Genomic DNA, 18,017 nt, shown 5'->3' on the forward strand with positions numbered 1-18,017 from the left:
GGTGAAAATTTTCAAAGAGTGACTTAGACATATTTTGTGCCCAAACTTTCACAGCCAGTTTTCACTAATTTCCAAATGCCAAATGAATTTTTGCCCAACATGACTTTTGTTCCTTATTTCGAGGGCTTTCCAACCATTACTCACATTACTTTTTTGGACTTTCCATTGGTGAGTTTCGAAGAGCTCTTTCTTTATGTTCATTTTTGCATTTCATGTTGAAACTTGATGTGCAAGCCAATTCCATTTCAATTATACGTCCAAATCCATCCCATGAGGTATCAGCAAGGTGTTTCACTCATTTTTAGGCCTGCTACATGCTTGCACAAGCCCATGCAAGCAAGGTTCAAATACCATGCACATGAGGGAACCATGCTTCACAACCCTCTTCAGCTATAAATAAGAGCTCAATCTCATTCATTTCTCAACCTGGTGGAGACCTGAAGTGCTGCAGAATTGAAATCCCAACCATTACCAAAGGAATTTTCAGTTTTTTCTCTCTTTTTCAAGCTTGAAATTCAACATCATTAGTTGATTTTCAAAGCTCAATTCCTTAGCCTATCATCTCCATTACATCTCCAGAGCAAAAGCAGATCAAGATCTTAAAGAATTTGTGGCCTTAGAAGCTCCATTTCAGAGGTAGAACTTCAAACTTTTTGGATCTAGATCTTACAATTCAATGTGATTTTCTTTGGTTTGTGTGGTTTTCTGAAGTCCTCACACTTGAGGCAGGCCAGTGGTGGTCTCAATTGTTCATTTCGTGCATTTCCAGTTGACACACCATGATCTTCCATCTCAAATTTCTCTCTAAATAGGAAGAGTGAGGAAGATCCATGGATACAATGGTGATGTACATCACTTGAGCTTCATTTTGATGTCCTTACTTTTTATTTTCGTTATAAATTTTTTACCTGCACGTGGTGGCCGGAATCTGGTATCTCACCGGAGAAGATGGTGGTTTCCACCACCATCCCCACGTGTATGTTTCCCAGCCCTTGGACCGTGTCTAAATGTTATAATCCTGAGCATCCATTGTGATTACTTGATTTAATGCATTATGTTGCGCGTTTGACTTAAGTCTACCATGCGTCCTCGCCCCTGAGCCTTTGATCTATGCCACGTCAATTAATGAGTTTGATCTGGTGGCTGCGCTTTTTTCTATTATTCCTATTTTCTTTTAATTTTAGTTAATTCCTTTTATTTTCAAAAATTCATATAAAATTTATTTGAAGTTACAAAAATATGAGACCAATTCCAAAAAATTTCTTGAAAAATCTAGTTTTATATTTTGATTTTTAATTATTTTTGTGACTTTATTTAATTTTTTTTGTGAATTATTGGATTTTTAATAGTTTTAATTCATTTTTAATTACTTTCTGATATTTGAAAAATCCAAAAAAATATTTTCCTAACACCTATGGATCATGATAAGTCAATGAAAAATAGTCTCATCAATTTCTTATTTGACTTGAGATTTATTTGAGATTTTAATTTATATTGTGTTATTTTTCATTGTTTTTAATTGTTTTTAAATAGTTTCTGATTTCCAAAATTGTTGAGAAAATTAGTCAAAGTTTATTTGACCATGTTAGACCTTTGATAATTTAATTGGACTTGTTGAAGTTGATTTGAATTAAATTTGAGGTTTGACCATATTTTGATTAGTTTATTTTGCATTTATTTTTAATTCAAAAAAATACCAAAAAATTATGATTGACTTGTTGACTTGCAATCTTCATTTCTTTTCTGTTTAGCATTGATTGATGATGATTTGGTTCACATTTGATCAATTGAGTTTGACACTTGAATTCTCTTTTCCTCCCTTTCATCTTCATCCCATTCTTTTCATCATTTGGCCAATGAGTTATATAATCACAAATACTCATTTCACAAAACCCTTATTCAAGGTAAAAATAATACAACTCATCAAACTCATTTTTGTGCCTTAGGGCATCATCCCGAAAACCCTTTTTTCAAAGGTAAAATCAACCAACACATAAACATTTTATACTCCAAACTACGGAGCTCTGATTCCTCATCCCCGAATGAGTGATACGTAGGCACAAGGGCCCCAATCCTTGGCGAACACTATAATAACAAAAACACTCCCTTCTTTTCACACATTCTTTTGAAAATAAAACAATAATAGATAAATCCCATGTATGTAAAACAACCCAAATGGTTCCCATGGAGTACCATGGACGTAAGGGGTGCTAATACCTTCCCCTTACGTAACCGACTTCCGAACCCAAATCTCGGTTGCGAGACCGATTCCTTATTCTCTTTTAGCGCTTCCCGTGCGCGTCTCCTTTCCGAGGGTTTTATCGACTATTTCCCCTCTCCTCTACGATAGAGGTAAACTAAATAAAATTCGGTGACGACTCTTCTGACTTTGCCTCTCTTTGGCATCTCTTTAGTCCCGGTTTCATTATCGTAAAATCCCGGTAGCGACAACATTTGTCTACAACTAGGGGCTCTAGTTTTTTATGTTACACAAACAGAAGATGTCTCAAATGTCACAAATAAACATCATATGATATGTTGTAAATGTCTCATTCTCCAGCGCAACACCCAAGCAAAAGTTTAAGCTCAACAAGTACATCTCTCTTGTAGATCTCAAGCACGAAGTCCATAATTTTCTATCTTACGGAGACAATCAAAAAATTATGAAACTCGAGTATTATTCCCCGTCAATTGACAACGAAAAGGAGATTGAGTTCAACAACTTTGAGCTCAAGACGAATGCAGATGTAAGAGTTATGTTGAATACATTTTTTTGTTTCGAAACAAAAGTTCCGCTCGAGTTGGAAGCGACGATTTCAAGATTGGTCGAAGATATTGTGAAGATGTTGAAACGTCCACCTGAATATTGAAATGTAATATTATATTTTATGTTGAAATCATCTACGCAATACTGGTTTTATATTATAAATGGTAATTTTATTTTGTGAAATTACAAGTTTTTGATTTCTGACTCTGATGCTGCTTATCATATGTTATAAAAATATATCTACGGACAAATTCTAAAGATGTATCTCCAGATAAAAAAAAATCTAATTTCTAAAATGTTATTCAAAATAATATAGATCGTATATATTTGATGTGTCTCAAGATGCATCTTAGAGATCTATGAATATTTTAATATTTTTCCACGGCGTATTCATTAAAAAAATATGTAAATGGTTTATGATGGAGATTTTTGTACCCAACATGCTTATTGCTTATAATTTCTTGATATTTTATCCATGCGTTTTTTTCATTTTGGAATATTTATTTACTTTAATACAGTATTAATTTAACTAAGTGAGTTGGTGATGTAACTATCTCAACCAACCTATATGAAATAAAATAGAAATTATTGCCATTGTGTTGACATAATTACCCTCACGGGAAACCAAAATGACAAGGAATCCTCTGATCTGAACAACCGTGTGCCGAAGCCGCCATCGACAACGCATCGGAGAAGTTAATCTCGAGCGGCGCGGCGGCGTTGCGTCGGAGCGAGAAACGCACATCATCACCATATTCATAATTTCACACCAAAATAAAATGATGACGTGTTCTTCGGAGACGATCAACATCGCTGCGAGAACTCAGAAACTCGATGTTGATAATCGGATTTCGCTGCGTTTCTACTACAGAATCGCTGATAATATCCTCAAACAGGTATATTTCAACTCAATTGAATCCACCGACAGTTTTTAGGTTATTTGACTTTATGTATACATGAAAGGAAGAAGATGAATTGTTGAATTATATATATTGCTATTTTCACCAGTTGATTATTGTGAATACTCATATATCATGAAATCAATTGTTGCATTTGAATTTGTACAGTGTAAGTGTTACTGTGTTAGGTTATATTCATCAAATTTCATATTAGTTGGAGAAGTTTATGATAATATTATTCAACATTTTACCTTCTTATTTATGGTTTTGAATTCTGAAGTGTTTGATAGTAGGTTATCTCTTAAATATGTGACTGATAAGAAAAATTACTTGCACGGATTTCACTATATAGTTTTTGGATTTCATATTAGTTGGAGAAGTTTATGATAATATTATTCAACATTTTACCTTCTTATTTATGATTTTGAATTCTGAAGTGTTTGATAGTAGGTTATCTCTTAAATATGTGACTGATAAGAAAAATTACTTGCACGGATTTCACTATATAGTTTTTGGACCACTATTCCTTGCGGTCATCAGTTTGACGCATTCGACATTTTTTCAGTAGTTGACGGTTAAAATTTTAAGTTAAATATTTTTTATTTAATATATGTTAAAAATAGTATTTAAATTTAAACCGATTAATCTTGATCTAACGACCGAAAAAATGAAAAATGCGTGAATGTGTCAAATTGATGACTGTAATGGATCTCATTTCATAGTTTTCATGCTATCGGATTTGGTTTTACTTTACAATCATGTTATGTTCTGTACTCTGCAGCATCATGTAAGTGATAATTGAGACTTAAACTCGACATGTTTTGTTATATGTTGTTTTTGGATTTATTGTGCTTATTTTTATATACATTGATTAATGTGGTAATGTTTTTGTTTTACTTTAGAGAAATCATTACTTGCTTTGCATGGTCTCTCATCTCCAAATATTGAATTTGATATTGCAGGCTGATATTTTTCGTGCAGAGAAAAATATTGTTGATCTATATGTCATGCTCCTAAGATTTTCTAGGTAATACAACAAGATATCGTATAATTATTTGACTCATAAAACTGTTACTGTATGTAGTAAATTTGTTTAAAATAGGTGGAATTCATTCTATTCATATCTCTATCATCAAACTGAATTGAGGTTCTTTTCTCTTTGTTGGTATTAGTTTGGTCTCTGAGACAATACCACGGCACCGAGATTATAGAACATCTCCACAGAGCAAGAAAGAATTATTGAGAAAGGTTAATTTTCAATTCTCCTCCTCAAGTGATAACATGTTACACATTCTTGGATGTAATTTGATGTATTGGTTCTTGATATAACTAGAAATTGTTAGCTTCTGTGATTGAGCTGGAGAAGTTGAAACCACTAGCACAACAGAAGATCAATGAGCTTAACAGCAGGAAATCATATCAACAAAGCGGGAGGGAAAATTTTCGGTCAAATTTTACAATCGATTTTTCCCCAGTGAAAAAGCAAACGACGGCTAGTTATGATCAAATAAAGGTAAAATTTATTAGAGAAATTAAATGCTTGTGAGTGATAATGTATTGTTTCCTTACAAGTCACAGTAATATCGTTCTTTTGGCTGAACATATTTTTACTATTTCCGTGCTCTCCACCTCCTCTGAAGAAGTTTTATATAAATATTTATATGATATTTTATTCATGACCAGGCAGTCAGACAAACTGCAGGAGAGCTTGTCTCCCGAGGATCAAGGGGCCAGCAGTTTTCTTATGTAAGGCCTGTTGAAGATAATATGAAAAGATTGTAAGTATTGGACTCTTCCTTCATATATGATTGACCTTCATATGCTGGTGGTTCTGCATATATGAAGTTATATGAAGGCTTTGCTAATATCTTTGGTTATCTTTTGCTTGTCATATGAGCCTTCTCTTCTTATGGAAGTAGATACTGCTTCACGGACTTCTTTGCTTGATAACCTTTTAACTATGTTTCATATGGTAGATCTCTAACTCTCCCACGTCCAAAAGAAGAAACTCTCTCCAGACATTCTATTCTAGGTCCAAATGGGCTTAAAGGGCAGTGGCAACCACCTACAAGTGATAAAGGGGTATGCCAGTGTTTAGCTGTATCTTTTGATGAGTTTAAAAGATCATCCTCCTGACTGTTCTTTGTGGATGTAGGTGAGGTATCCCACTATCATAGATCTGTCTCCAGTTGAAATTCCAAGGTTGTAGCTTTATTTTAATTTTATTTACTACTATTTTCTTTTGTTAGCCTTCTAGTCATTTAAGATAAAAGTGATGCTGTTCATCTCATCCCAACCTTTCTCAATAATTGTACCTCATTTGAAGAATTTTAAACAGCTAAAATTTTGAGGTCTGTAGTACATGATGCAACTTTGAGTTGGTTGATCTATTTACTTACATATAGTAACTACATTTCTTCTGTTGGATTCTCTATCTGAACTAACAGCCTTCACCAATCCTTGGAAGATGGATCTCTGAATAAAAAAGATAATAGCATTTCAGAACAGAATATATCAGATTTAGAATCTACTCTTGCCCAGAGTGAGGACTGCCAGGTCCAACATACTGATGAAACTCCTTCACTTATCTCTTTTGAAGAAACAGAAGACTTGGATCCTATAAAAGTTATCAGACAGCCTTCTCCTCCACCTGTACTTGCTGAAGTACAAGATTTGGTTCCTACAGTATCACCTCATGTTGATGAGGCAGGATGTAAGACAGAGACTCTATCATCAGATAGTTTTGTTCGTGGAGAGTCTCCTCTACAATTACACATTGTGAGTCAAAAAACATTTTATTATTAATCTTCGATGCAAGCTTCTTTTAAGTTCATTTCAAGGGAGGAATAGCTCAGTTCATTTTGAGTATTTAGTTTCTTTGTTTACATACTCACCATTCCCAAAGTTAAGAGTTGGTTGGTATGACACTATTCCTTCTTTTCCTGATAATTGTTTCTGTTTGCAGTCAACTGCAATGATGGGGAGTTTTATGAAGCTTGCCAAGTCTAACACTGACAAAGATTTAGAGACTTGTGGTATCCTTGCAGGCTCACTTGTAAGTGTTGTTTACATTTTTATGCCTTAAAGTAATCAGCAAGAATAGGTACAAGACAAGGTGAAATGCTAAGATTAATTTATGCATCAAATGTAGAATTTTCTTCTCATATTAATTTTTTTGGCCGTGTGCATTATTTACTTAGGAAAAAATATTAGCCCATTGCTGGAATCGCTGCAACAGAAAAAGACATTTGAGCATTTTGTCTCATGTCCTTGGCTAAATTTTTGGACATGAGCTTGCTATTTGTTTTTATGTACTAGGTTTTAAAATTTTCATTGATGTGTTTTCACCCTTGGATCTATCTCTCCTAGCGCATAGTTCAACTGTGAGATATTGATTGTTCTTTTTCAAATCCAACTGATATGCAGAAAAACAGAAAATTTTATATTACAGCTCTAATAATCCCCAAGCAGGAGGCAACATCAAGCTCTGTAAGAACTCATTCATTATAAATCTCTTGAGTAATATCTATTATGGTTATTTGCTCTAAAAATGTGACATTCCTGTACTTCTTGAACAGTGTCAAGCTACAAATGAAGAGGAAATATTTGAAGCACAGGATTCACGATCTCTTTTTCCCCTTGGATGGATCCATGTGAGTTTTCAGTTTTCTGTCTGTGGGCACTGGTTACAGCTTGTTGAGTTTTTTTAAACCTTTTCATGCTATTTGTTCAGATAAATTCTCTCTATATTTTACTATATTCTAAGGGATTTGGCTCCAATAAAGTGAGTGGTTCACTTTATTAGAGAGTAAAGTAAGTTATATCAACCGTTGATGACAAAATTAACGGTTGATATTACATGATCATGCATATTAAACCTGGATGTTCATGTTATAGACCGTTTATTTTCTAATTAATGAATGAGATTTCATAGATTAACATCTAAAGTGAACACTCTTTTTAAAGAAGTCAAATCCATTTTTAGGACACATACTTCATTCTATATTTGTCTCTAGCCTTAGTAGTTAGTACTACATCTCTGAGATTTCTAACAACTAAATTTCACTTCACAATAAGGCGATACTTGGTAACTATTATAATACAACATTTATGGCAGCCTCCCCATTATCTTTAATTTCTTAGGTTCATTTTTTCGACAGTTCAAAATTTCTGCCAATGTCATTACTGATTTCTTCTTTGCAGTTTTATAACCCTGCTACAATGGAACTAGAGAATTCTGTAAATTCCGTGTCTTAAGATAGATCACACTACATGTATTTATAATAGTGTTACAATAAATACATTGAAGCTTAATGAATAAACACTAACCTAGGAAGTTCTTTAGTCTAGGAATACTAACAATCACTCTATAATATCTACACTCATAATTAATTCTAACACCCCCCTCAAGTTGGAGCATACATGTCATATACATGTCATATGTACCAAGCTTGTTACAAATAGATTTCACCTGAGGTCCTCTAAGATATTTAGTGAATATGTCAACTAATTGATCATTTGAAACAACAAAATCAATTATGATTTCTCCTGATAGAACCTTATCTCTTACGAAGTGGCAGTCGATCTCTACGTGCTTAGTTTTTTCATGAAAAATCGGATTGGAGGCGATATGAAGTGCAACTTGGTTGTCACAAATTAGTTTCATTTTCTTGACGTCTCCTGATTTGAGTTGTTGGAGTAATTGTTTTAGCCACGCGAGTTCACGTTTGTTGCTGCCATAACACGATATTCTGCTTCTGCACTAGACCTTGCACTATGCTTTGTTTCTTGCTTCTCCATGAGATCAAATTTTCTCCATTGAGACTACAATACTAAGTGGACCTTTTATCTGAACGCGAGCCTGCCCAATCAACATCAGAATAACCCACGACTTGGGTGTTGCCCTTGTTTTCATAAAGTAATCCTTTACCCAGCGCATTCTTTATATACTTAAGGATGCGAATCAAAATGTTCCAGTGGTCATCACATGAAGCATTTATAAATTGGCTAACCACACTAACAACAAATGTAATGTCTGGTTTGGTCACTGTGAGGTAATTAAGTTTGCCAACTAGACGTCAATATCTACCATGGTCTTTCAGTGGCTCCTAAACTAGTGTATCCACACATGAGGTTTGGTGTATTATTCCATGTTGCTGAAAATACGAGCTTAGTGCAGAATTATAGTACTCACGATCATTATCACTCCTAAACTAGTGTATTATTCCATGGTGTATTATAGTAATTCTGCACTAAGCTCGTACTTTCAGCAACATGGAATAATACACCAAACCTCATGTGTGGATACACCTCAGTAGAACAGGATTGCCGAGAGAAAGAATAGACACCTCCTAGAAGTAACCCGATCTCTCATGCTAGCTACAAATGTACCTAATCAGTTTTGGGGAGAAGCTGTCCTCACCGCAACCTATCTTATAAACAGAATGTCTTTCCGGATCCTTAACTTTCATACGCCCTACTCCACTCTCCAAACCTTATACCCAACTAATCGTATCCTTACATCTATTCCTTTGAAAATATTTGGATGTACAACCTTTGTCCATAATCTTGATCCCTAACGCAGTAAACTTGATCCGAAATCCATTAAATGCATATTCCTCAGCTACTCTCCTCACCAAAAGGGATACAAATGTTATTCACCTCAAAACAAAAAATTCTACCACACCATGGATGTAACCTTTTTTGACAATCAACCATATTACCCCAAAGTTAGCATTCATGGGGAGAACACATATCCAATTGAAGTGATGGAATCGCAACTTTTGGAACTTGAGCTAACTAAACCCAAACTCACTATAGTGGCATCATAACCTACACCTGAACCAAATGAAAATGCAACAGAAAATGCAGAACCTACTCGTGGACCAGAAGATATTGCAGTAGAAAATGCAGAGGATATTACAGTAGAAACTACAACCCCTACAACAGAAATTGCACCAAGAAACAATGTGAAAGTGTATTCCAGGAAGAGCAAGAAGGGAATAGAGTCCTGCGCAACTCCAAGGGAGAACCAAGAAACCTCCAGGACTCTAGGAAATGGTGTTCTCTAAGGCAATACTGCTCCTAACTCTGTGAATGTTGATGATATTGATTTTCCTATTGCCTTGAGAAAAAAATGTAAGATCATGTGCTAAGCATCCCATTGAAAGATTTGTATCTTATGGAAAATTGTCCAAGAGTTACAAAACTTTTGTAACATCTCTTGACAATACACACATTCTGAGCAACATCCATGAGGCACTTCAAAATTCTGAATGGGCAGCAGCCGTAACTGAAGAGGTTCAGGCCTTAATAAAGAATGACACTTGGGAGATCACAAGCCGCCTACCTGCAGGGAAGAAGCCGGTAGGATGCAAATGGATATTCTCCATGAAGTATAATGCGGATGTGAGTATAAATCGGTGCAAAGTTCGACTTGTAGCAAAGGGATTCACTCAATCGTATGGAGTAGACTATGAAAAGACTTTTGCACCGGTGGCCAAACTAAATTCAGTTAGAGTTATTCTTTCTTTGGCTGCAAATTTAGATTGGCCACTCCATCAACTAGACATCAAGAATGCCTTCTTAAATAGTACCTAGAAGAGGAAGTTTATATGCAGATTCCTCTTGGACTTGAATCATCCAGCACCACAAATATGGTGTGCAGGCTTCGAAAATCCCTTTATGGCCTCAAGCAGTCTCCAGGGACGTGGTTTGATAGATTGACTCGAGTTGTCAAGAAAAACGGGTTCGACCAATGCCAATCAGATCACACTATGTTTGTTAAACACTCCATGGAAGGAAATGTAGCTTTGTTCATTGTTTATGTTGATGACATCGTTATTACAGGAAATGATTATAATCAAATTGATCATTTAAAGGGACTCTTGGCAAAGGAATTTGAAGTTAAGGACTTGGGACAACTTAAGTATTTTTTAGGAATGGAAGTTGCACGAACAAAGAATGACATTTATGTATCACAAAGGAAATACACCCTTGACTTACTTCAAGAAACTGGAATGCTTTGGTGCAAGGCAACTAATACACCAATAGTACAAATAAAAGGAAGAGAAGATGAAAGTCCACCAGCCGACAAAGATAGATATCAAAGTCTAGTTGGGAAACTAATCTACCTATCTCACACTAGGTCCGGCATTGAGTTCGTGGTAAGCTTGGCTAGTCGCTACATGTCAACTCCAACTGAATCTAACATGAAAATGGCAAATAGAATCCTCCAATACCTCAAAGGCACACCAGACCGAGGTCTCCACTTCAAGAAGAATTCAAACAAGGGCATTGAAGTTCATACATACTCAGATTGGACAGGGTGCTCCACAAACAGAAAATCGACTACAGGCTATTGTTCATTTGTGTGGGGGAACCTAGTAACTTGGAGAAGCAAGAAACAATTTGTAGTGGCGAGGGGTAGTGCAGAAGCAGAATTTAGAGTTATGACCCTAGGTATTTGTGAAGGAATGTGGCTAAAGAGCATGCTAGATGAAATCAAAATTCATGTGAACCTTATTGTGAAGTTACTATGTAATAACAAAGCTGCTATAAAAACCTAATCCAACATGATAGAACAAAACATGTGGAAATTGACCGACACTTCATTAAAAAAAAATTGATCATAAGATTATTAGTATTGATCATGTCCCATCATGCAAGCAAACTGCAGATATCTTAACCAAGGCTCTTCCAAGGAATACTTATGAAAATATCAGATCCAATCTAGGTATGATAGACATCTACCACTCAGATTGAGGGGGAGTGTTGAAGATTAACACACATCAAATCATAATCAGTTCATTCTGATTTGTCAAGGTGTTACAAAATAATGGTGTAAATAGAGTTATTATCTAGGCTTAAATGCACTTTTGGTCCCCCTTATTTGGGCGTTTTAAACCATTGGTCCCCCTATTACAAAATCAACGATTTTAGTCCCTTAATTTTGATGGTTTTTAGATTTTTGTAGTCCCCCTCTAATTTTGCATAGGTGACAATGATGATTAGAATAAAAAAATTATTTTTAATTACCTGTTATTGATGACTAGGATATTTTAATATTTAATAATATTTTTAACTAATTTAATATTTTTAATAATTTTTTAAAGAATTAATAAGTTAAATTGATATTTAATTTTAAAATTATGGAAAATTATCTAGGACCTAAAGCCCATTTTATTGCAAGATATATTTAACTCTCAAAGGCCCACTTCCATTCCAATTCACTTATGCAATACACTATATTTGATCAAGCTTTATAAACATTTCTATAATACAAGAAGAAAGCGATGTGGGATTTTGCAAATGCTTTCCTGCAACATCTATCATTATATGTAACAACTGTCCTTGCCCATTACAAAGCTGTCCTTGTCAAAAATGCCTCCAAGCCATTTTCCATTAACATCTAGAGTTCCAGATATGGCCGCACGAGGATCACATGAATTTTCTGGTAAATATTCGACTTCTCTCTATGGGGGATCGAGGGGTTTTAAACTCCCAGTCCATCGTCTTTGCCGACAACCGTATTTATAACCCATCTGGTTTCTCCACTTTCAAGCTTTAATTCATGTGCCATCACTGATGATCCAATTTGAGCATAGTCCTCAGGTGTTAAATATACATACTGAAAACCATGCCCAGGTTTAGATTCCTCAGACCAACCAACTCCGAAACAAGTTTTGACTTCCTCGGCTACACCTAAACGGGCACCAGAATTTGCGGCTAAGTAAATTAAAGGTATTTTTTTAGCACAGGCAAGATCAGTTACTGTCAAATTAAAGCTATTTTCTTAGCACAGGCAAGATCAGTTACTGCCGAATTATGAGTAGAAGAATCAGCGTTTAGACATTTGTTAACTTCAATTGCAGAACTCTTACTCCTGCTTAAACTAGGAATAACTTCAGATTTTGAATGCTGCTCCATGTCTAAAAGCATTGTATAAGTTACAAAAGAACATAAGCGTAAAAAACTGAAGAATAAAAATGGGTCAAATTGAGACTAAGATCAAAATGTCAACCTCTTTGCTTGTATGATTGTTTCTCCATTTCAATCTTCATTTGATGATAGCGATTTTTGTAAGAGACGGAACACAATGCAGCTTCAGCCTCAAGCCATACATTTTTATACAATAGAGTCTGAGACTCTGTTGCTTCATCATCACCATCATCATCAAAATTATCACTAAGAATTCTCTTTATAATAAATCAAAAGTAGACTGACACATGATTTTTTCCAGTACTGCTATAATATCCCCTTTTAAGAGAAAAATAACACTGCATGAGATATCGAAGTACCTTAGTCATGTTCTCTTCCTTCGTCATTTCTGCACCACCGCCTGGGGAAATGAAGCCTGAAGGCATCCAATGTGGCTTCTCAGATCCAAAACAGAGATCTGTCTTTCGAGCAAGCTGATTTTCATGCTCATCTGGTCCTATCTTGGTTAATTGGACCCCCCTTGAAACACACATTCAGAGAACATAAACAGGTAAGAATGGGCTAATAGTTTTAAAAAAAAAACATGTAAAATACTACCCTAAAGAAGGCATCCTCCTTTGGGCCAAAAGAATCAGCCTTAAACGTATTTCCTGTTTGTTGAATGACTGTTCCAAGGATGTTTGAAACGCCCGCAAGAAGCATTTCTCATCAGATAATCTAATTTGACTTGCAGTAAAGCATTTGTAAAGTCCCACATCGTTTTCTTCTTGTATTATGGAAATGTTTATAAAGCTTGATCAAATATAGTGTATTGCATAAGTGAGTTGGAATGGAAGTGGGTCTTTGAGAGTTAAATATATCTTGCAATGAAATGGGCTTTAGGTCCTAGATAATTTTCCAAAATTTTAATTAATTAGATATCAATTTAAATTATTAATTCTTTAAAAATTTATTAAATTAGTTAAAAACATTATTAAACATTATTAATTATTCAATGACAGGTAATTAAAAATAATTTTTTTATTCTAATCATCATTGCAACCTATGCAAAACTGGAGGGACTAAAAAAATCCAAAGACCATCAAAATTAAGGTACAAAAATCGTTGGTTTTGTAATAGGGGACCAATTGTTTAAAACGCCCAAACAAGGGGGACCAAAAGTGCATTTAAGCCTATTATCTATTATTGTTATTTCTTTATTTAGGTAATTACTATTTCCTTATTTAGGTAACAACAATTATAGAAAATTATTTCTCTTGTTATTAACAAATTAGGGTACAACTTTCAACCTATTGTATTCTATTTATACCTCACATGTAAGAGTTCCAAACACAATGAAATATACAACATATTTCTACATTTTCAAATCTTATCACGGCCTAGTCACAAGTTTCCTGATACTTATCCCTGTCACACTGAAACTAGCTAGTAATTGTAAGAAATGGAGATTTTGATTGAAAGTATTGAAGGGTGGCATATGCAGAAAGCACTAACCATTTTTGGAATCTGGAGAGGGTGAGATGTGCACAATATTACCCTGTATAAGGTAAAGGGGTAACACTTGCAGAATTTGGAGGAGAGTACATTGGATGTCATTATATCACAAAAAGCCTAAGAATTTAATTCCATGTAAAACCCTCTCGCAGCCATATGTCTATGTTAATTTTGACCAATATGGAAAAGCAGGCTCTTGTAGAAAAGGTATAAACCATAAACAAGTGAACCTGGAGTGATTTTCATAAACTAGTGCACAATGTTTCGAAGTTGGCTAAGATGACACTAGGAGTATATTGGCGGTGAATGTTTGAGTCGTTAAATATAAGTTCCTAGTCCCACATATAAGAAAGGTGAAGAAAATTAATTTGAAAAGAAAGTGGACTTCGGTAGAATCTAATCACAACGGGAAAGGAAAGGAAAAATAAAGAGCCAAACAATTAGTTATTTAAAAGCTATCCTTAAAAGTATATGGCAGGGCAGTCCAAGTGATTATCACACAGAGGGACATTCCTAGGCATACTTGTGGATTATTTTCTGTGAGAACAACTATAGAGAGTTTCAGTTTAGAAATGTTTACTTGTGACTAATATTGTGCACAACCTTTCCGTGGTGGATTTAAAATTGTTTGCTTAAATGGACCAGCCTAAACTTCTGTGGCATTTGTGCTAGGAGGGTACAAATTCAGGGTTTTATTTATAATTTCTTTCTATTTCCCAACTTCCAAAGACAGATATAAGAAATTATGTCATGTAGAGTTGAAGTTTTGTTTTGTCACTTTAGTTAATATTAGCAATAGATTCTTTTCAACACCCAATTATTGGATGATATTGCATGTGGGCCTCATTGTTAAGGAATTGTTCCATGTTATTTAGTGGGATCCACTCAAAATTTCATGTAATAATAAATGATAATGAAAAGAGAATGAAAGTGTGTGTTTTACTTGTTAGCACTCCCTGGTTTCATTTATATCATATGAAAAATTATTATTTTTTACTTTTTCTCCCCATGTTCTTGTTGCAATGCTGACATAGATTATTCTGAATTGCCAGACTCATCCTACACAATCTTGTTTCATGTCATCAATTGATGTTCACACCCATTACTCATATCAGGTGAGTTCGAGGTTTCTTAAATTTTAGCTGTGATTGTTATTCATTGATGTTGTTTGCCTTAAACTTTGAGATGTATCTGTGCTATTGGCCATGAGTATGAGAAAATGTCAGAACACAAGAAAACATCTACTTCTGATGCTTTACTTATAGATCAAATTTCTAGCACTGTTTTATGAATTGATGACTTACAACTAGCCATTCTTGATTGAGTTTTCAATCTTTTTTTTGTTAAACATTTAGTTGAGTACAATATACAATGTAGAAGTTTAAACTTTAAACTATATCTGAAATTCCATTTCTTCAATGCACCTTGCTTTATGATCAATCTCTTAGAAATTTGGTGATTTTGCTAAAATTTGCTTCTTCTATCATTCCTGTTAAAGATAAACCTATTTATAATGCACTTGAGTCCTGTCGGAATCCAGCTAATTAGTTTTGCTATTTCTTTGCATTTGACTTTTAATCCTATGTGAATCTGTAGATTATGTTGCCAGAAGCTGTTGCAATTGTCATGGCACCAACCGACAGTTCAAGGTAACATCTTGTCTCAAATGTATCCTTAATAGTGAATTAGAGAAGAAAGCATACTATATATAAAGAAAGAAACCGAAAGATAATAAGTAGGAAGCACAATAAAAGATATGTTAAACCTAGACAAACAGACAAATAGAGTCCTTTATAGAATAACTATAACCCATATAGAAATGTTTGTAGAAAACTCCGATTCTATGTTAATTCTTTAATCTTTAAAATAATCCTTGTTCAGAAACAAAATCTCTAAAATATTCACTATAAAAAAAACATAAAAAATAAATATAAAAACATTATTATAATGTCTTGCCTCTTTGTTCTCTCCTCCTACATTAACAATTCTCCACCTAAAAAGAAATTAGTTAGAATATTCTTTGATATACGTATAAAGAATGTACTGAGTTTGGATTCTGAAAGTTTATATATTTTGAATAACTTGCGTCTATTTACATGTACCAGAACCCACGGTATTTTTCGGCTGACAACCCCCGGTGGCATGTCGGTCATTAGACAGTGCCAGCAACGTGGCTTTCATCCACATAATCAGCCTCCAGATGGCGGTCCCATTTATGATACATGTACAGATGTTTTCTTGAATCCAGATTTAAAATTTGATGTCATCGATCTTCGATAGTAAGAGTTTTTTTTTGTGTCTCTAGAAGGGTAAAAAACTAGTCATTGAATTGTTCATATTACCACACTTTCTAAGATATATAGGTTTTACCATTTATCCAGCCATGGACATCAAAATGTATATCACGTTGGCCTTTGTTTGTAAAAGAAGAAATGTTGCTCGTTGACAGTTTATTCTTGGCTTTTGCAGCTCTACTTAATTTGTAACTATACATTAATGGCCTGTTTGCCATTGTTCTGTTCTGTATTGCATCCAGGAGATTTGGTGAAATCCTAAACTACCTGTAAAAATATTTATGATTATTGCCTTGTGGTGAGTATTAGTGTATTACATAACAACATATATCATAAAAGAAACTCTAGTTCTTCTAAACAAAATTACCTCACCATGTCTATGTTTATATTTCAGACATGATTTACTCTTTCAATTCAAATTATAATAATTTTAAAACCCAATTCTAGTTCAAACCAGTTTGATGGACTGATCAACCCTACTAAGGTCTAGTCTGTTGAATTAGATTTATAAGCCAGTTCAGTGTTACTCTTACAGCAGTGTTTTGAAGTGCCAATAAGTCAACTAAGATAGTAGAGTTCAATAAAAAAAATATTAAAGAATAACATATTAAATACTTACTGAATAGAAGTAAAATATAATGATGCTGGACTGTGACAATTCGTTGTTCATATTTGAAAAAATCATTCCCCTAAAATAAATTTCAGAATGAAATGTGAATGTTTACTAGGTTTGATAATTGCAGTGACTTCTATATAGGTGAAGCTACCCTCAAATTAATTAAAATATATTCTGAATCTCATTGCAGTGACTTCTATACAAGTTGAAGTAGTTAAGAAATATTACTTTTGTGTTTCAAAATGATAAAATGATAAAAAGAGTGTTGTTTAAGGTTATTGTACACTATGAAATGCACTGATATTGTCATGTAAGCAACAATTTTTTTATAGATTTATTGAATAATTGATGTATCTGATATATATAATATAACAATAATCAGATATATAATATATAATTTTTTAATGAATTTAAAATTAATCTTAAATTTTGTTGTTGTTTATAGTGATAGGATGGTATTCTCTTTTATTAAATTAGTCTTAAAAGGACATTAATTGAAAAACTATCATTCATGAACATATATGCTACATTAAAAAAACAATATCCTAAGTCTCTACAATATTCACTTTCCCTCCATAGTTGCTCTCATGCATTGAAAATATATTCCCTACCAAGTTTCTACATCATTTATATCAATAAAATGAAGATATGAAATAAGGACTATTTTGTGGTTACATGTGTATTGAGACATATACACATGGCAAATTGTGAAATAGGTTAGTTGTCTTGGTTAAAGAAGGAAATAGGTTGCTATCTGTAAGGGGGTCCTTCCTCAAAGGACACCCCAGCTTACCACGCTAATATATTGTTCTGTTGTTGACAATTTGTCCTTGAATTAGATTATTGAATTATATTCTGACTTGTTCTATAAGATATATACTTTGAGGGGGTTCTTGTCCTTTAATTAAATATTCAAAATTGTAAAACAAAAATTAAAATGTATATTTTACAGAATTATTAGATCTTCATCAAACAGTTAATAATAACTTAAATGCGTGAATGCGATG

At 34.0% G+C, this 18,017-nt stretch overlaps 1 protein-coding gene across 1 annotated transcript; it reads left to right on the plus strand.

Annotated features, from left to right (window-relative positions):
- The first annotated feature begins 3,303 nt into the window (after positions 1-3,303).
- On the plus strand, positions 3,304-16,682 carry LOC127105788 (AMSH-like ubiquitin thioesterase 1). The gene is made up of 14 exons (XM_051042995.1): positions 3,304-3,663; positions 4,629-4,693; positions 4,839-4,914; positions 5,000-5,179; positions 5,350-5,444; positions 5,643-5,748; positions 5,822-5,868; positions 6,114-6,444; positions 6,632-6,721; positions 7,093-7,155; positions 7,245-7,319; positions 15,153-15,215; positions 15,697-15,749; positions 16,206-16,682. Exons 1-14 carry the CDS (start codon positions 3,547-3,549, stop codon positions 16,378-16,380), a joined length of 1,536 nt encoding a protein of 511 aa, XP_050898952.1. The 5' UTR covers positions 3,304-3,546; the 3' UTR covers positions 16,381-16,682.
- Positions 16,683-18,017: the final 1,335 nt, after the last annotated feature.

The sequence above is a fragment of the Lathyrus oleraceus genome, chromosome 7, assembly GCF_024323335.1.
Source record: "Lathyrus oleraceus cultivar Zhongwan6 chromosome 7, CAAS_Psat_ZW6_1.0, whole genome shotgun sequence".
Taxonomy (NCBI): Eukaryota; Viridiplantae; Streptophyta; class Magnoliopsida; order Fabales; family Fabaceae; genus Lathyrus; species Lathyrus oleraceus.

Excerpts from the sequence above, each read along its gene's own strand:
- LOC127105788 (XM_051042995.1), top strand. The coding sequence starts at position 3,547 with ATGATGACGTGTTCTTCGGAGACGATCAACATCGCTGCGAGAACTCAG. Across the intron at positions 5,749-5,821 it reads CACCTACAAGTGATAAAGGG|GTGAGGTATCCCACTATCAT; the intron begins GTATGCCAGTGT and ends TTGTGGATGTAG. Across the intron at positions 15,750-16,205 it reads GCACCAACCGACAGTTCAAG|AACCCACGGTATTTTTCGGC; the intron begins GTAACATCTTGT and ends TACATGTACCAG.